Source organism: Camelina sativa, chromosome 5 (genome assembly GCF_000633955.1).
Source record: "Camelina sativa cultivar DH55 chromosome 5, Cs, whole genome shotgun sequence".
Taxonomy (NCBI): Eukaryota; Viridiplantae; Streptophyta; class Magnoliopsida; order Brassicales; family Brassicaceae; genus Camelina; species Camelina sativa.
In genome coordinates this window covers 7232901-7256671 of record NC_025689.1, presented here as the reverse complement: position 1 = coordinate 7256671, position 23771 = coordinate 7232901, and the positions used below count along the sequence as shown (strand labels likewise).

Below are 23771 nucleotides of genomic sequence, written 5' to 3'. Positions count from 1 at the left end.
GCGGCGAAAAAAAAAAAAAAAAAATCCCCCAAATAGTAAAAACCCTAATTTTTTAGGATTATTGGACAGCCCACGTCCAAACTAGTTTAGACCATATATAAATGGGCTAAATTGGTTTTAGGCCCATTTGACCGTTTTAAATTTGGTAATAACCAAAACCAGTCCAAATTAATTTGGACCGGACAGCCCATGGTTTTAGAAACCAATTGACATCTCTAGGCATCTTGTATGCGTACGTATCTCATTTTGAAAGTTAAGTATTTTTTTTATTTTTATTTGTTTTTTTTTTTATTTATCGTTACATGTATAGTCATTGCCGTAATAGTAAACTTCTCTGTTCAGTTTGGTTTGGAGGTTTCATATATACATAATTTGTAGATTTTATTATATTACTTAGCTTTGACTATATAAAAGCTAGATATTGCTTGCTTGCACCGTAATTTAATTAGTCATGTATTTCACATGGAGAGGTGTAGACATATATCGTCTCTGCAGGGATGAACTTTTAATGTAAAAGTGGGAATTTGCAAAAAGTCCCTCATAAACGATATATCCATTTTAAAAGTACACTCATGACAAATAAATTAGTTAATTGAGTTGGTTTAATTGGTAAGCCGATTTAGTTTGACATTTTATGGCTTGTCCGTTCAGATGTATTCACCTAATGCCGATCTTGCTTGGACCATAGCCTTTAATTTGGGTTCTTTTTGTCCTGCTTTTTTTGTTTGTATCTTTATTTAATTATTTTCAACAACTGACATATATGTATTGTCTCTTTTAAAATTCTATTCTTTCACATCAGTTGATAATAATATAGTTTTTAAAAAGAAGCATAAAATAAAGAGATGTTTACAAGGTGAACAATCCCAAAGAGGAGGATCATGTGCCTCTAATTAAATGCATTCCCTAAAATTAGACTTTCATTCTAAACATTTACGTACTATTAAAAACATTGTTTCACTCGTTTTCTTGTGTACCAAGAAAAGCAACGGAAGCCTTAATTCTAATTGTAGCAGCTAAGCAACACACACCGACAGACAACACTCATTATTATTTCCATTTAATATATCAGATAAACTTAATTAGTACTAATATTTATTAACAAAAAGCTTTAAGAGAAAACAAATGAACAAGATAAGAAGACATGAAAGTGCAAATTATCAGCATCTGTTAGGATTTAAACACATAACCTGAAGGGTTGTGTGTTAGTAATGTCAATGAACTGGTAGAGCTGATAATGTGAAAAAGATGTCATTACTTCTTATTTATACACTTGCACAAATGCTCTGCTATTTATCACAGTTTCTTGAATTTACATAGGCAATGGCTTGTTGTCAAGAAACGACTGGAAAAGAAGAAAACCTCGGCGAGGGCGGTGAAGAGGTACCTCATGTCCTGCTCCATGTATTGTCACCAGAGTCAGCCCTTTGTAAACTTGGCTCCACCCACCAACCTGTTGTTTCACTGCTACATTAGTTTAAATCCCACAGAAGAAAGAAATGATATAAAGGAAACAGAGTATTCTTTGTTGTTTTTTTCGACCTGTCCATTGTCGTTCCAAGGATACCATTTAGAGAGTGGTTGTAACTTGAGGGCTCTAATGGAGTATCGTGTTCCAGTAATGGGAACCACAGAATCAGTGTCTCCGCTGCATCAAAATTTACAGAACAAGATGTCAATCATGATACCAAACCGGGGTATAAAACAGTGATAAAAAGAGAATTAGCTACCTGAAAACCCATATCCTGAGGCCTGCAGCGATGAGTTCCTTGTAGATTGGAAGCATAGATAGGGGAGAATCTGCCCACTTCTCTCCAACAATGTCACTAAAACACACACAACTATGTCACTACACATGGATGGAAACAAGATAACTTTCTTGTAAATTTGATAACTGATCAGTTTGTTATTTTACCTGCAACCTTTCCATGAATAAGCAAGTCCCGTTATATTAGCATGCATAGCCTTTTGAACCTCCGGAGAATTGAAATACATGCCGGAGTATCTCTCTGTGCAAGGGTCATATGCTCTCCACATCCATGGCTGAGTTAAAGAAAAAACTTAGCAAAGATTAGAAATTTGTCAAATCTTGTTACATATTGACTGTGCCTTAATAGAGTAACCTGGATCTATAGAAGCAGCCATAGAGCAATGAATTAGCATCAAGTAGCAGAGAGACAATCTGAAACTTTATTTGCATGTAATAGCCACTCTACTACCCTACTTAGACTACTCCAAGTATCTACTTACTGAAATGAGAAATAAGGTTCTTGTGAGGGTCATATATTGGTCATTTGAATCTGGTAGCACAAATAAAGGCTCTAATACCTAGCCAATTCCGCATAGTAAAGTTGGAACCTCTTAATAACTAAAACTACATAACTTGAGCAGGGAATAGTAGTGTCAAAGGAAAATGATGAGCAGTGATGAAAAACTCACATGACGAACCCTGGAGAAGCGAGATCTAAGAGCTGCAGCCTCCTTCTTACAAGTGATAGTGTAAATGCTATAGGGATCAATAGACCCTTGCTCCAAATCTGCAGCTTCCATGACCTTTTTGCATTCAGGGGACGGGTGCTCGGATGATCCAAATTCACATGTGATCCGTAAGTTGTGGTAAGTGAGATCAGATATCAACCCATGAGTCCACCAATACTCAAATAAACCCACGTAATCATGATAGTCATCAATCACAGCATTCCCCACCTACACAAGAAGAAACTCACTTTCATCACACACAAAAAACATGTTTTGTTCAAAATGGGGATTTTGGTGTTTTTTTGTTTGCTTACAATGAAGCCTTTGAAGTTGATAAATGGATTGCGTTTCTCATAAACAATTTGTGACAACTGAGGAACATAATGACCTAACAAGAAAAGTGAAAATGCTTAGCTAAGACAAAAGTGTAAAAAGGCTTCCAATCGAATTAGAGTACACTACTAGTAACCTGCATAGCTTTCTCCGGCAATGTAGAATTCTCTATGCTTGTATTGTGGAAACCTCTCAAACCATTTCACAAGAAACACATACGCATCTTCAGCTGGAATACAAAAAATAATCAGATGTTTCATTATAAATCAAATCGAATCTAGAGAGAAAGAGAGAGAGGTCAAAAGGTCACAACTTTACCAGTTCTCTTGTCTCCGGCAGTGTACAAATCGGAAGTGGTATTCGAATACGAGAAACCAACACCAGCTGGAGATTCAAGAAACAGCAAATTCGCCACTGCCCCCCAATAATAAAAAAAGATTGTTACTTTAAGGTTTTAAAGTCAAACATGGAGATGGAAACAGAGAGATAGAAACAGAGAGAGGAGAGAGAGGTTACATTACATTGGTTCCAAGAGTAAGGATTGTGGTAAAGGGTTTTGCCATCAGGATTGATTCTAAAAGGTCCGATTTCTTCAGCAGCGCCGTAAGCAAGGGAGGAGCAACCAGGGCCACCGTTGAGCCAGAGGACGAGTGGCTTAGACTCGGGGTTTAGACTCGGTGGTGACTCAGTGAGCCAGTAGAAGAGTGCTCTTCCTGCTGGCTCGTTGACGGTGATGTAACCAGAGAAGTGAGAGAAAGAGACATCGTTTGGTTCACCGGGAAGGTGATAGATTCGGTCCTTTTCTTGTTCGTCTCTGCAACCATATGCGTAAGGGAGTAGAGTTAGGAAGAAGAAGAAGAGAAGGTATCGAGACATGGTGGGTGAAGATTTCAATGTTTTGATTAGAGAGACATTTGTATAAAATAAAGGTGAAAAATGTGGTTGGTGGTCCAGAGAGAGAGATTGATTGATTTAGTAATGGCCGTTATATTTGTAGTTTCTTACAGCATTGACTTTATATAACTAACTACTTCACACGATGACCTTGCCAGTGACATGTCCGTATCATCATCCGTTTTACTAGGCTTCATCCAACTTTCATGTTTGTTACAATCTTTTGTTTGTCCTCTATTCTAAACTAGCTTAGACATATAGAAATTGACATACAAGAACTGAGAAATGGAGGAGATGGGTTTTACTTTAGATAGAAGGATACAAAGACAATAGATGGATGGAGAAAAATATTCATAAATACAAGGGAAGTGGGAACATAAGTCCCTAAACAAACATCAAGAAGACACATTGTTCCATTATAATTCTGGTCCGGTTTGATGCCATCCGGTATAACGAAATTATGCACTATGCTCATCAAGATAGGTTTGAGTTTCGCGTCTGAGGTCTTCTGGGAAGCGACGAAGAAGAGATTCTTCATCCGTGCCCCTGTAATTTTTCCATAGGGTTTTCTCGTTTTCCTTAATGCGTTTCTTGAGCTCTTCTGGTAGTTGCCTAAAGGTCATCCATGTTTCTATGTCTTTCTTTCTCTCATTCATTTCGTCTGCTCTGACGGTACTTGTTAGCAAGTATTTCTGTGATCATGACCAAATTAAAGGAATCAGTACTTTTACGTACGATCGACATCAGAATAAATGTAGTTCTCATGTGGTGTACGTATGCATATATATTACCTGAACGTTTCCAATGAGTACAGCAACCAAGAATAAACCACAGGCGCAAATGATGATAGCCAAAAAGATATCTGTTGCAGAGTTGCCTGGCTTGAGGTTTTCACCAAAGGTACTGTAATCAATCATTAAACACAACGTTGCGCTATGTATCATCGTTTTTGTTCTTGTCAAAATTTGAGAGAGAGAGTTTAGATGTAGTACAAACCTAAGATTTCGGAGACCCCACCAAAAGCAGTAGAAGAACTTCTTTGGAAAATCCCTTAGATTTCTACTTCCCACCTCAGACTTCAATACTTCACCGTACATACCATGGTCGTATATTGTTTTGTTTACGATCCCGGCCAAGTATTTGGATGGTTTTGGGATATCGGCAGATTCCTTTACTAGGCATGAATTATTCAGAAACTCTCTGTTGCTTTTACGACCTACTAAATGTGCACAAAACAGCTCCGTGAGATTGCCAGGCATAGTCGGCCTCGTCGTATTCATCCAAAATTTATGCCAGCATATGCTTCGCTTTTCAATTGCAGTAACGTACCAGAAAGCCCCAAACACCTAGACAACATCACATATTTGTAATTAACAATAAATTCTTTGATGTCCTTGTACGTATAACAAAACATTAATAGCAAATTCAAGACTTACATAACTGCACAACAGGAAGAGCGAAAGGTTTAAAAGAGCTCCAATCCACTTTGATTCTGCTATTCCAACAGTTGTTTTTGTCACCGCTTTGTAAACCGGATAGATACGAATGATTCTTGGTATATACTGAACAACTATGGTCCACTTGAGTATTCTATTTGTCACCAGATTGCTAGACCATTCAGTACGGACGAGGAGAACCATTACCTACAAAATTTTGTATTGGAACATCTCTCTCTCAATCAAAAAAAAAAAAAAGAAATGCACAGCACGACGTACGTAAAATATGTCACAAAGGAAGAGAGAATAATACCACAGGAATGGGGAGAAGAGAAACAATGTCAACAATGACGTAGAAGAGTGTTTTTCTTCCGCTCATCTTGCCTCTCAAAGACGATGTTTGAGAAAAAAAGATGATATAAATATATAATGCGTCTATCAAGATACGAAAGAAACAAACGTTTGTTCTAAGCGTTTCGTCGTAACCGATGCATGAGTTTAGATAATCAATTTCAGGAATAAAGAGAAAAAAAGGATCAATAGCCAAAGCAACCCCACAAACTGCCAGAAAGAATTTCCTCCAGCTTTCAAGGGTGCGTTTCTTCAGTCCATTCCCAGTACCCGACCTGTATCACAACAAGATGTCACTACAACAATAAATTTTCATAAAAGTAAAAATTTAAACTAGCTACCTTGCATAACTAGGCATCTCAATATTCATGTTTGTATGTAGTTTCCTTCTTGATCTGCAATGTTTTTTACCAGAGAGAAAATGAAGTCACTATGTAGTCGCAAAATATAGTAGAAACCAAACGGAGCTAATATATAGTATTACACAGTGTAAGGAGTTGACTGACTAAAGAGTAAAGACAATCAGAATCTTAAGAGAAAGAGAGAAAACAAAACATGACAGTGAGATATGTGGGAGTATCGATATTCCCAAGCTTATCCCACTTTCTCATAAAATCCAAATTAAGTAAATGCAGAAGCTCCCAAACTGTGTAGATGATAATGAAGATTATTCTAACATCTACGGCTTAACAATACAAAAAACAAGGCGATAGATGTCACTAATCTCTCGGTTATTACCGACGGCTTACCGACGAATATTTGATAGAAGACTAGTTTGTCAGTTGTTTGTCAGAAAATTACTGACGGACAAATTCTTCTATAATCCGTTAGTTTTTCTGATGGATTACTGACGGATATTTAATTTTCTTCGCCCGTGTCAAATTTTGGTCGGTATTTTTTTCATCTGTCGGTAATCCATCAGAAATAACTGACGGATATTAACTTTTTGTCGGGTGTGTCAAAATTTGGTCTTTGTTTTTTGATCTGTCGGTAATTTGTCATAAATAACCAACAGAAAAACTGATGGATTACATGTGGATAGTGTAAAATCTTCCTAACGTAGCTCCGTAATACACCATTTTATAAGCGTTGTATAAAAGATGAGTTTTCAATGACTAACTACTCTTCTTTGAAACTACATTCTTCAAAATTTGTGTTTTTATAGAAAATAAGTTGTTTACTTAAAGTATTTATGATATGTATTACATCTTATGGGTAAGAGCATCTCCAATGGTCCTCTATTTTTTCCTTTATAATATATAGGGGAAAAAAATAGCAATCTTTATTTTAGAGGTGAAAATAGAGGTGAGTTAAAGTGAAACTCACCCCTATTATGCAGATCTCTATAATAGAGGAAAAAGTAGGGAAAACCATTAGAGATGATGTTGATATCAGAAACAACAACTAGAAATATGAAATTAAAAAATAAGATCTGGGTAGACTTTCGGTGCAAATCGACAAGAACAATGAAGAACAACGAACTGGATTTTTTGTATTGATTTTCTGTATCGAATCTTTAAAGTTACCTGGCCTTTTCGTTTACAAGTGTCGAATATTTAAACTAGAACCCAACACAACTCCTCCTTGATTTCCTCCTATAATCCCGCCTATGATCTTGACCGCGACCTCCGGACCTCATCGTTGGATTGACCTCGCCAAACAGCCGAAATCTCTTCACGGGCCTATGCCCGGCCCATTTAATGATATGGCTTCTGATTCTTCTCGGGCCTTTCTTATGGGCCCTCGACCAGCGAAACCCAACACCAACATATGGTAAGTATTTGTCATTTGTCTTTGAAATTATTTTTTTCTCTAATTTTATCATATAGATGTTTATTTTCACAAATAATTTTATGGTTAGTATATAATACATATTATATGCATATATGTCAATAAAAATTATGAAATTAAGAGTTTTAATCTTAAATCCATCGGTAAGCTGTTGGTAATCCGTCAGAAATAACCAAAGAAAAACCAACAAATATAATATTGACAAAATTTTGATATATGTCGGTAATCTATCGGAAATAACCGACAAAAACCAACGGATATCGAAATTTTTGTCCACGAGCCAGATACAGAGAAATTTTCAAGATGGGGGAAAATGAAAAATTTTAGTCATAACTGACGAGCTATCCGTCGGTACTGTCGATATTACCAAAGCACTTCATCTTCTTCTCCCCAGATTGTTTTTATTTTTCTCAAAATCTTTCTCAAATCCACTTTCCAGCTATGCCTTACCTCCAGCGATTACTTCCTTCAAATTTGGCGAGTCTCTCCTACCACTCTCTCCAACTTCTTATAGCATAAATTCTCTTTTTTATCTTTTTATAGATTTGCTTAGTTCTCTTAGATTTCTTAGGAATAAGATAGATTTGTTAGGTTTGATAGTTTGTTCTATTTGGGTGTTATTAATTTGATGAATTGGTTTTTTAATAGATGTGTGTTAGATTTGTTAGACTTGGGTTTTATTTGATTTGATGATTTGGTTTTGATAAATTGGATTTGATGAACTGTTTAGTTTTTTACAGGGATGGGTGTAAGATTTTTATACATTTTATAATTTTTTGAGATATTACTTGTTTAGTTTTTTACAATGGTTTCTAATATTGGTAAGTATTGATTTTATACATTTTATAATGTTGCTTTTATTTATTATCAGTTGAGTATATAATGTATATTATGAATTTTTAATATTGTTAAGTATATACTGTTTCTTTTGGAACAATTTTTAGTTTTTTTAACAATTTGTTGTTTTGGGTTTTTACAATATATTTTCTTAAACTTCTGAATTTAAATATTTAAACATTTAGATAATAAGTATTTTTAGTATTTAATTAAAATTGTATAATTAGCTAATTTCTTCTTCTAAAAATTTATTTTTTAAAAAATTATATATATAATCCATCGGTAATTCCCTCGGTATAACGAAAAATTTCCAAACCGTTAACTGTCATGAATCCGTATACTAATGCAATCACCATGCATAAAGCATACATGGATATAGTGTTTTTGTGACCATCGTTATCATCAAAGAAAGAGACTGCTTTTTTTTTTTTTTTTTTTTTCTATACTTCTCTCATTTTCCACCTTGATGATTTATAGAATATAATTTGCAAACGAGGGTCGTTGTCAACTTATGCCAATTTTACGTATTATATATGTGGTGTATTTAACATGTATATATATATATATATATTATATAAAAACTGTTGATTATAATGCATATGGTCAAATTAGCTTACTTGTAGTTCGAGTATATTGACCACTCTCTAGTTTCTTTACGCATTATTGTGTTTCTGAATCATTGGCATCTTGTACGCGTACGTATCTCATCTTGAAATTAAGTATTTTGTTTATTTTTATCGTTTCATGTTTAGTCATTGCCGTAATAGTAAACTTCTCTGTTCAGTTTAGAGGTTTCATATATATAATTTGAAGATTTTTATTATATTTACTTAACTTTGACTATATATAAAAGCTAGATATTGCTTGCTTGCACCCTAATTTAATTAGTCATGTATTTCACATGGAGAGGTGTAGACATATATCATCTCTGCAGGGATGAACTTTTTATGTAAAAGTGGGAATTTGCAAAGTCCTTATTAACGATATATCCATTTAAAAATACACTCATGACAAATGAATTAGTTAATTGAGTTGGTTTAATTGGTAAGCCGATTTTGTTTGAGATTTTATGGCTTATCCGTTCATATATTTTCACCTAATGCCGATCTTGCTTGGACCATAGCCTTAAATTGGGTTCTTTTTGTCCTCCTTTTGTTGTTTGTATCTTTATATTATTATTTTCAACAAGTGAGATATATATATATATATATATATATATTGTATCTTTTAAAATTCTTTTCTTTCACATCAATGGATAATAATTTAGTTTCTTAAAAAGAAGCATAAAAGAGATGTTTACAAGGTGAGCAATTCCAAAGAGGATCATGTGCCTCAAATTAAATGCATTCCCTAAAATTAGACATTCATTTTTTTTTTTGTCAATCAAGTTGCATTAAAATTCAAACTACTCAATGTTTGGTACAAACAAAACCGGTTAAACCGGGGGAAATACAACAGGTGGTACAGAGATATTAAGTCGTAAAGCATTAAATGAAACAAGGGTAGATAGAGAGTTTTTCGCAATCTCATATGCTCGTCGGTTTCTCTCACGAGGGACGAAGGTGAAGGAGATTTCTTCAAAACTCGATGCTAACAGGAGGATATCGTGTAGAATCCCGTGAATCTCATCTTATTGGAGTTCCAAGTTAATCGCTTTGATCAGCTGTTGTGAATCTGAAGCGTATAAAAGTTTTCGATAACCAAGATCGGATGCATGTTGCAAGGCCAAATACACTGCTATCACTTCCGCCATTAGCGGGGATCTGACATGGTGAGAGTTGGCACTGCCGGTTTTTTCAGAGTTTGGTACGGAGCCTGTGAAGATCCAGCCGAAACCCACGTCCTAGGATTCCTCCCTCCAAGCCGCATCCGTAAAACATCGAATCAGATATGGGTTAGCCTTAGCATGCTGTTTCTGTGTACATATATGTGTCGATAAGATCTCTGAGGTTTGATTTAGGTACCATTCCCGGATTTGAGAAATGGCTTGAGTCATAGCCTCTAAGTCATAGCCTCTACCGGGGAAATAGATTTCAGTTCAAAAATAAGCTTATTGCGGCATGTCAAAATGGCCTACAGGATCCAAGCCCCCAAAGCTCCATTCGCAAGACCAGTAGGTGGAAGGTAGCTTAGTAATCGGGTTACCTTAAGACCCAACTCAAAACTTTTGATCTCCGATGTGTCGAAAGGAGTTTTGGTTGGGGTCTGCAACCAGATGTTCCTGGCAAAAGTACAGTGAAAGAACAAGTGGAGTCGTGTCTCCTCCTGACCACAGAAAGGCAATTGGCGGTTCGGTTAATTCCACGACTGCCTAAGTTTTCACCAGTTGGGATCGCATTTCACATTATCTTCCAGAGGAAAAACTTGATTTTTGGTAAGCAAGGTAGGCTCCAGATCTCTTTTCCCCAGTTAAAGTCATGAAGTGGATTCTCATGCTGTGATTGTTGTTCCCGTTTCAAAGATAAGGTCTGGTAACCTGATTTCGCTGTATATTCACCAGATTTTGTGGGTAGCCAAATGTAGTGATCTTCTGCTCCATGCTTGCTAGGTCGGATGGCCAAAATCTAGTCTTTATACTCCGGGAGCATTGATTCGAGTCTCTCAGGGTCCCAAGTGTTGGTAGATGTGCAAATGAGCTATGCCACAGTTTGGAATTGAGTGTTCTCAGGGGGAGGTCCCATTGGGCATACAGGGGAGGATAAGGATATCCATGGATCATACCAGATAGTGGTTGAGGTTCCGGAGCCTATTGCTTTCCCTAACTGGGATTTGATCAAATCTTTGCCAATGTAGATGCCTTTCCAACCGTGGGAGGCTGACGAAAGAATTTCGCATTCTAGGAAAGAAGCATCACCACAGTATTTGCCAAGCAGAATTCTTGCCAGAAGGCTCTTTTGTTGGGTTAGTATTCTCCAGCTCACTTTTGCTAGAAGTGCATCGTTGAAATCTGGTATATCTCAAAATCCTAGTCCACCATTCTTTTTATGTGTTGTCATCTTTGACTAAGCTAACCAACAAATTTTCCTTTTCTCTTAAGATTCATCCCACCAGAACCGAGTAAGGGCCGATTGAATACGCTTACACAGGGAGCCTGGTAACTTGAAGCAGGACATAGCGTAAGTAGGCATTGAAGCAAGTTCAGATTTCAGCATGGTAGTCTTCCCAGCAGTAGAGAGTGATCTATTAGACCAGCTTCGTGAATGTTGCTTTATCCTATCAACAATGGTGTTAAACATATCGCGTTTCTTTCGACCAAACAGCTCCGGGAGTCCCAGATATTTCCCAAGGCCACCAACTTGTCTCACTCCTAGTATTTGCATATCCATCTCTCGAGTTTGGTCACACGTCTTTGCAGAGAAGGTAACAGCGGATTTAAGCTTATTTATATTTTGTCCTGAGGCTCGTTCATATTTCTGGAGAATGGACATTAACTCTCTGCAACACTGTTTGTCTGATTTGCAGAAAAATATGGTGTCATCTGCAAACAAAAGATGGTTGACTCGCAGACTATTTTTTGATACTCTGATGCCAGGTATGTGTTTATCTTGTTGAGCCTTGTTGCATAAGCCATATAGGATCTCACTACAGAGGATGAAAATATAAGGTGATAGCGGGTCACCCTGTCTAATTCTTCTTTGTGGTTCAACTTTCCCTTGTGCAGATCCATTTAGAAGGTAGGAGTAGGAGACCGATGTAATACAAGTCATTATCCACTGAATCCAGGTTTGGTGGAACCCCACTCTTTCCAAAACCAAGCAGATACAGTCCCACTCGAGTCGGTCGTACACCTTACTCATGTCAGTCTTGACCGCCACGTAGCAACGCACCTTTGCTCCAGAAGTCTTGAGGTAGTGGAGATTCTCATGTGTTATTAACACATTGTCTGTTATAGCTCTTTTAGGTACGAAAGCTGATTGGTTTTCCGAAATCACCGTTTGGAGGACAGGTTGGAGTCGCTTTGCTATAACCTTTGATATAATCTTGTAGAAAACTGAGCAGAGGGCGATAGGTCGATAATCAGCCATTTTCTGGGGACTTTGGATCTTAGGTATGAGCCTAATATGAGTTTCATTACTATGTGCATGTATTCTGTTTGATAAGAAGAAGCTCTGGACTTCAAGGACTACGTTAACTCCCACCACGTCCCAGTTTGACTGAAAGAAACTGGCAGAAAATCCATCAGGGTCAGGGGCTTTATCAGAATTGAGAAACAAGTGAGTTTTATTTCTTTTGGAGAGGGAATAGTGATGATTTTTTGGTTTGTTTCAGGTGTGACACAAGGATCGATTGCCTCCCGGATAATAGTTCCGAAGTGAAGAGGGTTTGGAAATACTTATTTGTTCTTCTTTATGCATTGCAACCCCATTTTCATCTTCGATCACTGAAAATTTATTGATTGCATGGCTGCCTCTAGTTATAGCATGAAAGTATCCGGAGTTTTTATCTCCCAAAGTTAACCATAGTTGTCTACTTCTCTGCTTCCAGAATTCTTCCTCAGCTTTATAAGCCTTTAACAGACTTAGGTTAATAGTAGAGATTACCTTAGTGGTCGGAGTTTGGCTGGACATGGCTTCCTCTAATTGTTGTCGAAGTAACTAGATCTCCTTCTGACTATCCTAGTGTTTCTGTCGAAACCAGGTTATGATTTCTCTTCTACACCGAGCCAGTTTATTTTGCACTGTTTCATAAGTATCATGATTCCAAGCCTTAAATACCAATTCTTTGACTTCTAGGTTCCCTTTTAGGTGCCTGTCGTATCTAAACATGCCTTCCTTTTTCCTTGTTGATAGATCGAGGCAAGTGAGGAGTGGTTTATGATCAGAACCTTCAAAATGCAGGTATTCGATGCAGCTATGTGGGAACTCCTCTCCCCATATCCCATTGGACATTGCTCTATCCAAACGACAGTGAATGATGTGATCATGTCTCTTACCTCTCCATGAGAGGAAGTTGCGAGAGTGCCGTAGATCGAAGAGATCACATTCAGACATGAAGGATCGAATATCAACAAAGGTGCCTTCGTGCCTATCTCGTCCCCCATGTTTCTCTGATGAGTTGATGATGTCATTACAGTCACCAGTCAGGAACCAAGAAACCTCTCTAGTAATACCAAGCACGGTAAGTTCATTCCATATAACCTTTCTTTTTGTTCTATCAGGTTCGCCATACACAAAGATGGAGTAGAAAGATTTCCCTTCAGTAGTAATGCGAGTATCAATGTAATCTTTGCAGGCAAACAAAATCTCAATATTCATGTGTTGTTTCCATAAGAGAGCAAGGCCTCCTCCCCTAGGAGTGTGGGGTGATACAAGGTTAGTGATTCGGGTATTGCATCCAGTTGAGGAAAGAGATGACATTCTCATCAGTGTTTTTTGTTTCCATGAGGAATATTACATCAGGTGAGATATTGGAGTTTATCTCACGGAGTCGCCGGCCTGTTGTGGGATTCCCCAAACCACAACAGTTCCGACTCAGTACCTTTAAGGAAGAGGAGGCGGTGGATTGTGAAAATCAACTCTTTTCTTCGTTAAAGTTGGGACTATTGAGCGTAGAGGAACTGAAGGGTTGCCAGTTTGTGAAGCAGGTCTTTCTTTCGCATTTGATTTACGGCTGGAACTAGGTCAGAGGCACTCTTCTGTAAGCCATTTTCTGTATTTGTGATTTCTTTGGGGATCCGTTTGCTAAGTTCCTTTTTTGACTTTTTGCTCCTGCTAGTTTCAGATTTTGTCTCGGAGATCCTTTCGCTAAGGGTGGTCGACCTCGTCCTCGCTTTGAAACAAGGGATGATACCTCCATGGTGGGAGAGTTCCGTACATTAATTGTTGGTCTAGCTTCAGTAAGAGATCCTTCAGGTTGAGGGATTATAGAGCCAGTTGGGGCAGAGGCAGATGCAGCCTGGACAATTTTGTCCGCTGTTTCGGCCATTAGGTTTTTTTGCTTCTCTCAGGATTACTCTCTGTTTTCTAGCCGCTTTCTCTCTTGGGTCTGGAACCGCCAAATATTGGATAGTAACATCTCTAAGCTCATCCACGACCTGTTCTTTTGTATGGATTACCACAGGAGGGGAAGGTTGATCCGGCACACAGGGACCACGTGGTGAGGAGTTGAGGTACAGTCATGGGGGGTGAGTTTTGGGGAGGTTCTTCCATGTTTATTTCCAAGGGGGAGGGGGGGGGGCGTCTTGGTCTCGATGAGTCTAATCTCTCACCCGTCTCTTTATTTTCTGGGCCAGATTTTTCTTTCCATTGAAGATTTCAGTATGGATCTCGTCTATGCTCCTTTGAGAGGTAGGGAGGGTGATAAGAATCCCTGTTGTACTCTCTCCTTTGGTAAGGGTGTAGTCTTTCTCTCTCCAAGTGCCTTCTAGCCGTGTATGCATTGCGTTCTTGGTTTTGGCTTCTTGACCTGTAGTCGCTTTTGCTATCTACCGATATAGCTGCCTGATTTGTGTACTTAGTGTTTGCAGAGACATAGTTCTTTGGGTCTGAATGGCCTGAGAGAGTGCTAGGGGCTCTAAAGTTATTCTCTGGAGTATAGTAGTTTCTCTGGATTTCCTGGTTAGTGTAACTTGGGGTTGGAACACTTGGGTTAGGGATACGTTTTTCTTTTGAAAGGCCAGGGCAGTACCTCGTCTCATGCATGAGTCTGAAGCAGTGAGAGCAGTGATTTTTCAAAGTTTTGTAGTCTAGGGTTACTATGGCTTCCTTACCATCCGGGAATTCGACATGGTTTCTTTTGTCAAAGGTTGTAGGCCATCGATATGGACTCGGATCTTGGCAGAGTCACAGGTAATCTCCACTTTTTCGAGTTCACCTAATTCTTTACCTATCGTTTCCAACAAATATGTCTGCCAGTAGTGTTTTGGTAAACCTTGTAGTTCGATCCAGAAAGGGATCTTGGAGGGGAAAGTTTCGGAAATCACTGGTTCCCATTTTTGTAGGATTACCATACATTGGCCATAATGATAGGGTCGGTTATCCAACACCTGTTGCATATCTTCTTCAAAGTCGAATCTGAACTGAAAGCAGCCACGTCCTAGGTCTGACCTTGTAGCTTTACCTTTCAGGTTCCATCTATTAGCGAGGAAAAGAAAAAGAGACCATAGCCTTTGAGCAGCAGGATTTGTTAGCCGTCCCATTAGGGTGAGAGAGTTTTCCTCTATCAGAGCAGAGGTATCTAGATCCGGGGCTTGGATTCTCTTCCGAGGTGGGGGAGAGAAGCTTGGATCGATTTCCTTGCCTTTTAGGTAATACGGGATTTTGTTCTCCATGATAAGCTTATGTGATGGAGATTGAAGGGTTTACAGGGACTGAGGTAACGGAAACTTTCGGGAAATGGTGAATGTTGCAGGGTTATACAGTTTACAAGGGTTATCAAGGGTGAAGAGGATTAGACAAAGTTAGTAGCAGGATACGTACCAGAAGGTTGAGTGGTTCAGATGGGAGCTTTGGTGGTGGAGGGCGCTGGAGAAGGGAAGCACACAGCTTAATCTTATCGGAGACATTGCATGGACTAGCATGTTTTCCTTGTGCCCCAAAGAAACCAGGGAATAATACTTTTAACCGTTAAAAGGTAGTTGGTGAGATTTGGTTTTTTGAAAAGTTCTTTCTGTTTCGGGGGAACATCGAGACCCGTGCCCGAGAGAGAAAAAAATTCAGACCCTGCTCAATGTATGTTATGGTCTGCTAGACATTCATTTCTAAGTGTTTAGGTATTAATAAAAACCATTTCTTACTCGTTTTCTTGTGTACCAAGGAAAGCAATGGAAAGCCTTAATTAAATATGTAGCAGTTAAGCAACACACACCGACAGACAAACAAAGCTCATTATTAATTTTATTTAATATCAGATCAACTAAAATTAATACAACACAAAGCTTTCAAGAGAAGAAGACATGAAAGTGCCAATTATCATCAGCATTTGTTAGGATCTAGACACATAACCTGAAGGGTAGTGTGTTATTACATATTAGTGTCATTGAACTGGTAGATGATAATGTGAAACAAATTTCAGTACTTCTTATTTATACACTTGCAGAGAAACTCTGGTCATATCACATAGTGTTATAAATTTACATAGGCAATGGCTTGTTGTCGAGAAACGATTGGAAATGAAGAAAACCACGACGAGGACGGTGAAGAGGTACCTCATGTCCTGCTCCATGTACTGTCACTACTCACTAGAGTCAGCCCTTTGTAAACTTGGCTCCACCCACCAACCTGTTGTTTCACTGCTACATTAGTTTAATCCAATAGAAGAAATAAATGAATCAAAGGGAACATAGTACTTTGTTGTTTTCTTCGACCTGTCCATTGTCGTTCCACGGGTACCATTTGGAGAGTGGTTGTAACTTGAGGGCTCTAATGGAGTATCGTGTTCCGGTAACAGGAACCACTGAATCAGTGTCTCTCCGCTGCATCCAAATTTACAGAACAAGATGTCCAATCATGATACCAAACCGGGGTATAAAACAGTGATAAAGAAAGAGAATTAGCTACCTGAAAACCCATATCCTGAGGCCTGCAGCGATGATTATACTATATCTAAGACTATACTATTTCGGGTACCCGCCCATTTTTTATCCAGTTTTTTTCAGACTGAAAAAACGGGTCCGGAAACCCTCTATTAAACATTGGGTTTCGGGTGCCCAATGGGTTTTAACCCACTTTTAAGTCTTCACACGATGATGACCTTGCCAATGCCATGTCCGTATCATCATCATCCATTTTACTAGGCTTCAGCCAACTTACATGTTTGTTACAATCTTTTGTTTGTCCTCTATTCTAAACTAGATTAGACCATAGAAATCAAATACGTGAACTGAGAAAAGGAGGAGATGGGTTTTATTTCAATAGAAGATACAAAGACAATAGATGGATGGAGAAAAAGATTCATAAATACAAAGGGAAGTGGGAAGATAAAAGTCCCTAAACAACAATATAGTAAACATTAAGAAGAAGACACTTTCTTCAATTATAATTCTGGTCCGGTTTGATGCCATCCGGTTAAACGGATTTAATCGGACCAGAAACATTTCCTTTCAATACTTTTTTTATAGGGAGATTTGCACCCACACCTACTTTGCATCCATCTTCTTTCACTTTCACCTACTTTCTGCTATTGCTATACTTTTTCAAGTTTCATTTTTGTCATTTTTAATGGCAAAAATGCCCCTCTCCTCTTTCTCTCCTTCTTTTCTCTCTTTTTTCTTATTATTTTTTCTTTTTATTGTTGTTAACACTTTAAATGATTACCATAAAACAAATTATCTATTTATTTATATATAATATGTTATGATTATATATTTTCTACATTTTAAAATACATATTGCTACATTTATTATGAATTTTTAGATTATACAGTATCCATTTGTCATTATTGCTATATTTATTATGAATTTTTAGATTATACAGTATCCATTTGTCATTGAACAAATGTTCAATGATAAGTGGTTAATCAATTGCAGTATTATGTTATGTTATGATCTCTTTGCAAAGTTCATGTGTTACCCAAAACTCAAAGAACATAAAAAAAGAGCTTATGATGATTAGTTACGGACCTTAACTTGAAAAGAAAAGAAAGAAAAATAAACAAAGTTTAAAGTTTAGTGGATAAATAAATTATGGATAGGTCTCCATGGATTCATTCAAAACAAAGTAAATTTTTCCAAGGTTAGACTCTTTTCCACCACCAGTTCGGAATGTGCGGCAATAACAAAGTATATTCATACTTTAAGATTCATGATTTCCATCCAAGCCCATCCACTTAACTTTGACCACATGAACATTAAACTTAATTTGTTGACATATGTTTGTTGGACATGAGCACATGCTTTCTTCTGCTATGATATCATTTAGTTTAGTTTGATGCTACAAATGATAACCATGTGTACATGGTAGCATGGATATTATTGGTGTTTTGTTCATTCATATTCTGTAGGCATAGTATTGTTATTGTGGGATATCATTTATTTTAGTTTGATCGCTACAAATGATAACCATATGTACATGGTAGCATGGATACCATTGGTGTTTTGTTCATTCATATTTTGTAGGTATAGTATTGTTATTGTAGGATATCATTTAGTTTAGTTTGATCGCTACAAATGATAACCATGTGTATATGGTAGCATGGATACCATTGGTGTTTTGTTCATTCATATTCTGTAGGTATAGTATTGTTATTATGGGATATCATTTAGTTTAGTTTGATCGCTACAAATGATAACCATGTGTACATAGTAGCATGGATACCACCGGTGTTTTATTCATTCATATTCTGCAGGTATAATATTGTTATTGTGCAAAGAAATAAATAGATAGTACACATGGTGTAGGAGTTAAATTTAAAAATTTTAATTACAAAAATTAGTATCTTGTTTATTATTTTCAGATAGCTTAACATATGTTGTTAATTTCCCGTTAATATATTATGTTAAATTATGCGATGTTAAGTGGCAGTTATTTTTGTTTTTTTTTTTGGTTTTTTATTTATTTTAATTTTTCTTAAATGTGTAATTCGATTTTTTTTTTTGGTTTTGTAGAATAGAAAGAAAGTGCTCTTTCTTTTATCTTTAAACTGATAAATTTAATATATTTTTTGTGAAAATATATGGTGGAACACATAAAATTCAAATTCATGAGTTGTTTAATTGAGAGTAATTTTAAGATTCTTTTAACTAAGATCATGCGGTAGAGTAATTAAGATTTTATAGCATAAATATTATTTGTTTTGATATATTTTGGAAACTAAAAAAGTAATAATTGTTTTTTAAGGTAAATAAGATATCTGATTTTTAAAAAATAAATTGTGACTGTTTTCTTATTTTGTTTTTGGATTTTTTGTTAATTACTAAATTATGAAAATAAAATCGGGAAAAATGCCAAAAAAAACCCGAAGTTATTTTTATTTGGACGTTTAATACCCAATGGTTTTGCATTGGAATAAAAATACACCAAATAATAAAAATGTGTCATTTAAAACCCAAAATAATAAGTGTTGTTATTTTCATACCCACGATTTTTCAACAAAATCAAAATTCCAATTTTATCCCTGATTTCCAATTAATTATTAAGATCTAACTGAAAAATTTTCGGTTTTCTGTTAACCATATCAAACCGAGAATTAATCCCGGTTATCTTTTTTTTTTTCTCTCTTCTTCCTCCTCTTTCTCTCTTCTTCATCGTCCTCTTGTTTCTGGAAATTTTCTGCTTTTTAAAGCAAAAGAAACTTAATCGATTCCTTTTTAAACCGGGAATTCTACTTCTTTCTTTTTTTCTTCCTCCTCCTCTCTCTAATCGTCGTCGTTTTATCTCCTTCTAACGATGCGTACAGATCCTGGAACTTGACGACAATGTTGGCTCGTCTGGGATGGATACTCGGACGAAGAATTGGAATCTGAGATTGGAGTTCGATTCCTTTTTGGGTTACGTCTGCTTTGGATCCCAAACACCCTACGACAAATTCGATTCATTGTTTGTTCTAAGATTGTTTGAATTTCATATTATTTTTTGGGTTTCCGTCAAATTCAGACCAAGCACCAACACGAAAACATAAACACCATCAAGTAATTTCTGCTACAGAGAATAAGAAAACGAAATTAAAAAAAAAAAGAGAGAGACGCTATAACAAAAAAAATCAGAGCAAAATCTGACTGATACCTTTGAATATAATAATTGTTGTCACATTCTGCAAACGTTATCACTTCTCTAAAACACCTAATCTTCTCCCCTACGCGGGCACACACAGTCAAAAAAAGATTAAGTTTCTTTTGCTTTAGAAAGCAGAAAATTTCCAGAAACAAGAGGACGATTAAGAAAAGAGAAAGAGGAGGAAGAAGAGAGAAAAAAATAGATAACCGGGATTAATTCTCGGTTTGATATGGTTAACATAAAACCGAAAATTTTTCAGTTAAATCTTAATAATTAATTGGAAATCAGGGATAAAATTGGAATTTTGATTTTGTTGAAAAATCGTGGGTATGAAAATAACAACAATTATTATTTTGGGTTTTAAATGACACCATTTTATTATTTGGTGTATTTTTATTCCAATGCAAAACCATTGGGTATTAAACGTCCAAATAAAAATAACTTCGGGTTTTTTTTGGCATTTTTCCCAAATAAAATCTGATGTGGAGAGAGAGAGAGGAGAGAGAATAGAAGGGATTAGAAGGAGTGAGGGCTAATATGTAAAAAAACTTAAAAAAATATATGAGTAGTAGAAAGTACGTGTAATTGTAAATAGTTTTGGAAAAAGTGGGTGTGGGTGCTAAAATCTCCTTTTTATACACTATGGCTATGCAAGATAGGATTGAGTTTCGCGTCTGAGGTCTTCTGGGAGGCGACGAAGAAGAGATTCTTCATCCGTGCCCCTGAAATGTTTCCATATGGTTTTCTCGTTTTCCTTAATGCGTTTCTTGAGCTTTTCTGGTAGTTTCCTAAAGGTCATCCATGTTTCTGTGTCTTTTTTTCTCTCCTCCATTTCGTCTGCTCTGACGGTACTTGATAGCAAGTATTTCTGTACGTGATCACACATTCCAAAAGGAATCAGTTTTACAAAGACATCAAAGGAATCAGTGACTTTTACAAGCATATATACGTACCTGAACGTTTCCAATGAGTACAGCAACCAAGAATAAACCAGAGGCGCAGATGATGATAGTAAAAAAGATATCTGTTGCAGAGTTGCCTGGCTTGAGGCTTTCGCCAAACGTACTGTAATCATTAAACACAACGTTAATAAAGCGTCTTTTGGTTTCATCGATCTCTTTTTCTTCGTCTTCTTCTTCTCACAATTGAGAGAGAGAGAGAGAGAGTTTAGATGTAGTACAAACCTAAGGTTTCGGAGACCCCACCAAAAGCAGTAGAAGAACTTCTTTGGAAAATCCCTTAGATTATTACTTCCCACCTCAGACTCCACTACGTCACCGTACATACCAAAGTCGTATTGTGTTTTGTTTACGAGCCCGGCTAAAATTTTGGATGGCTTTATGATTTCGGCAGGGTCGATTACCGGGCATGAATTTTTCAGAAAAAGACTGTTGTTTTCACCACCTACTAAATGTGCACAATACAGATTCGTGAACGTCCTAGTCGTCTCATTCTCATGCATAGTCTTATTCCAAACGTCATGCCAGCATATGCTCTGCTTTTCTATTGCAGTAACGTACCAGAATGCCCCAAACACCTGCCCACCACAGCACATGCATTATATTTTTTGTAACAACATTTCTGAGTGAGTCACGCGCGGTATAACAAAACATTAATAGCAGCAAAATTAAGACTTACATAACTGCACAACAGGAAGAGCGAAAGGTTTAAACCAGCTCCAATCCACTTTGATGTTGCTATTGTAACAGTGGTTTTTGTCACTGCTTTGTAAATCGGAAAGATGCGAATGATTCTTGGCATATACTGACCAACTATGATCCACTTTAGTATTCTCTTTGACACCAGATCGTTAGACCATTCAGTACGGAGGGAGATAACCATTACCTACATGCATGATTTTGTATTGGAAAACATCTCTTCAAAATAAAATTTATATAAAAAAAGAAAAAAGGAATGCACGACGTAGAAGTAGATGTCGTCACAAAGGTAGAGAGAAATATCATACCGCAGGAATGGGGAGAACAGAAACCAAGTCAATAACAATGTAGAAGAGTCTTCTTCTTCTGCTCATCTTGCCTCTCAAAGATGTTTGAAAACGGAAGATGATCAACGCATAGAATGCGTCAGCCAAGAAACGAAGGGCACAAACTAATGTTCTAAGCGTTTCGTCGAAACCGATGCATGATTTTTGATAATCAATTTCAGGAATAAAGAGAAACAAAGGATCAATAGCCAAAACAGCCACACAAAATGATAGAAAGTACTTCCTCCCGTTTTCAGGGGTGACTATCTTCTCGTAAAACTTCTTTAAGCATTCTTTAACACCAGTACCCGACCTGTCTCAACAAGATATATATCACTAGTACACAACAAATTTATATATATATATGTATGTAATGTATAAGTTATTTTAAACGAACTAGCTAGCTACCTTGCAGAACTACTCATCTGAATATTCATGTTTGTATGTCGTTTCTTTCCTGATCAGCTGCTCAATCTGCAATGTTTTTTTTTACCAGAGAGATAATGAAGTCACACTCTCTAGTCGCAAAATATATTAGAAACCAAACGGAGCTAAATATATAGTAGTATTACGTACACAATGTAAGGAGTTGGCTGACTGGCTAACGAAAAACAGAATCCTAAGAGAAACTGAGAACCTCAATTCTTTTTATATAATAAAGAGAGAAAACAATACATGACAGATATATTGTGGGAAGATTCAAAGTAAATGCAGATGATGAAAGACTATTCAACATCTACTACGGTTTAAGACATCTTTTAGCTCTTCTGTCCTTTCCCTGCAACTTACATTCATATTTAATCCAATTTTTACTTACAACTTGCTATTTTGGAATATTGGTTCGATTCGGAGAACCTTTCAGCAGTTCTAAATTTAATATGCCTTTAATATATATATATATATATATATATATATATATATACAAATAGAAAGATAATTGCTAATTTTATGAAGAATTTTGGCTTATAGTCTCCGTTTACTTTTCTCCCTTCCCCTGAGCCAATTATTTTGACCATGCATGTTACTAGAACTTTGGATGAAGGAACTCAAAGTGCTTGACGCCAAGAGGCTGCTAGTGCTTAGAGTGTAGGGGCTGTGTCTTTACTAGTTCAACATTGGATAAGCTTCTTTTGTCTCTTTAAAGTGCATCCAAAAAGAAACGTTAATCAAATTACAATAATTTCGTTAGCGTTACCTGAATATGTCAAAAAGCTTGACTCAAAGAGTCTGCTTATAGTCTCCGTTTACTTTTTTTTTTTCTCAATGCCCTAAGCTGTTAGAATATTGAAAGGAAGAAGAAAAGAAACAGAACAAAACAGAGCAAGAGACCTTTGTCTCTTCTCTTAGACAGAAGACAAGAACGAAATTGAAACTTATATTTACATGAAACTTGTTACTTTTATGTTTTACAACACACCACACTTATATACAAGTCCTACGGTCGTAACCTTTCGTAACTTGTCACAAACGACATGTTGAAACAATACATCTACTAACACTTGTGTATACACACCCCTCTTCACTAACTAGAGACACATTGGTTCATTTAATTATAGAACATAATAGGACCAAACTCAATTACAAACTAACATAAGCCAATTAATTTTGACCATGTTACTAGCTAAACCATGTCTCCGAGTGGCTTAGACTCGGGGTTTAGACTCGGTGGTGACTCAGTGAGCCAGTAGAAGAGTGCTCTTCCTGCTGGCTCGTTGACGGTGATGTAACCAGAGAAGTGAGAGAAAGAGACATCGTTTGGTTCACCGGGAAGGTGATAGATTCGGTCCTTTTCTTGTTCGTCTCTGCAACAAGAAGCGTAGTAAGGGAGTAGAATTAGGAGGAAGAAGAAGAAGAGAAGGTATCGAGCCATGGTGGGTGAAGATTTCAATGTTTTTGGTTACAGAATCATTTGTATAAAATAAAGGTAAAAAAAATGTGGTTGGTGGTCCAGAGAGAGATTGATTGATTTAGTAATGGCCGTTATATTTGTAGTTTTTTTTTACAGCATTGACTTTA

The 23771-nt window shown here is 36.8% G+C and overlaps 2 protein-coding genes and 1 long non-coding RNA gene across 4 annotated transcripts; all 3 read right to left on the bottom strand.

Annotated features, from left to right (window-relative positions):
- Positions 1136-23702, bottom strand: LOC104785959 (serine carboxypeptidase-like 26). 2 transcript variants are annotated; one of them, XM_019245752.1, is made up of 10 exons: positions 23424-23702; positions 3333-3491; positions 3130-3225; positions 2948-3040; positions 2793-2866; positions 2440-2706; positions 1916-2043; positions 1731-1826; positions 1543-1648; positions 1136-1453 (listed from the first exon to the last, which is right to left on the bottom strand). In XM_019245752.1, exons 1-10 carry the CDS (start codon positions 23623-23625, stop codon positions 1313-1315), a joined length of 1362 nt encoding a protein of 453 aa, XP_019101297.1. In that variant the 5' UTR covers positions 23626-23702; the 3' UTR covers positions 1136-1312. The 2 variants fall into 2 exon arrangements, with proteins under 2 accessions (XP_019101297.1, XP_010509560.1); XM_010511258.2 differs by lacking the exon at positions 23424-23702 and having other exon boundaries at positions 1233-1453; positions 3333-3776.
- On the bottom strand, positions 3985-5958 carry LOC104785960 (probable cyclic nucleotide-gated ion channel 12). Its single transcript, XM_010511259.2, has 6 exons — positions 5834-5958; positions 5455-5767; positions 5142-5348; positions 4702-5051; positions 4497-4608; positions 3985-4397 (listed from the first exon to the last, which is right to left on the bottom strand). Exons 1-6 carry the CDS (start codon positions 5860-5862, stop codon positions 4164-4166), a joined length of 1245 nt encoding a protein of 414 aa, XP_010509561.1. The 5' UTR covers positions 5863-5958; the 3' UTR covers positions 3985-4163.
- On the bottom strand, positions 21944-22429 carry LOC104785962. Its single transcript, XR_002037941.1, has 3 exons — positions 22332-22429; positions 22164-22229; positions 21944-22068 (listed from the first exon to the last, which is right to left on the bottom strand). It is a non-coding gene; the product is annotated as an uncharacterized LOC104785962 (long non-coding RNA).

Bases quoted from the DNA above. Each gene is read 5' to 3' on its own strand.
- LOC104785959 (XM_019245752.1), bottom strand. From the start codon at position 23,625: ATGGCTCGATACCTTCTCTTCTTCTTCTTCCTCCTAATTCTACTCCCT. The intron at 3,492-23,423 runs CACCGAGTCTAA...TCACTGAGTCAC, and splicing joins CTACTGGCTCACTGAGTCAC to CACCGAGTCTAAACCCCGAG. The intron at 2,044-2,439 runs GTGAGTTTTTCA...TCTTTAACTCAG, and splicing joins GCTTCTCCAGGGTTCGTCAT to CCATGGATGTGGAGAGCATA.
- LOC104785960 (XM_010511259.2), bottom strand. From the start codon at position 5,862: ATGAATATTGAGATGCCTAGTTATGCAAG. The intron at 5,768-5,833 runs GTAGCTAGTTTA...GTTGTGATACAG, and splicing joins GAGATGCCTAGTTATGCAAG to GTCGGGTACTGGGAATGGAC. The intron at 5,052-5,141 runs GTAAGTCTTGAA...GATGTTGTCTAG, and splicing joins TCTTCCTGTTGTGCAGTTAT to GTGTTTGGGGCTTTCTGGTA.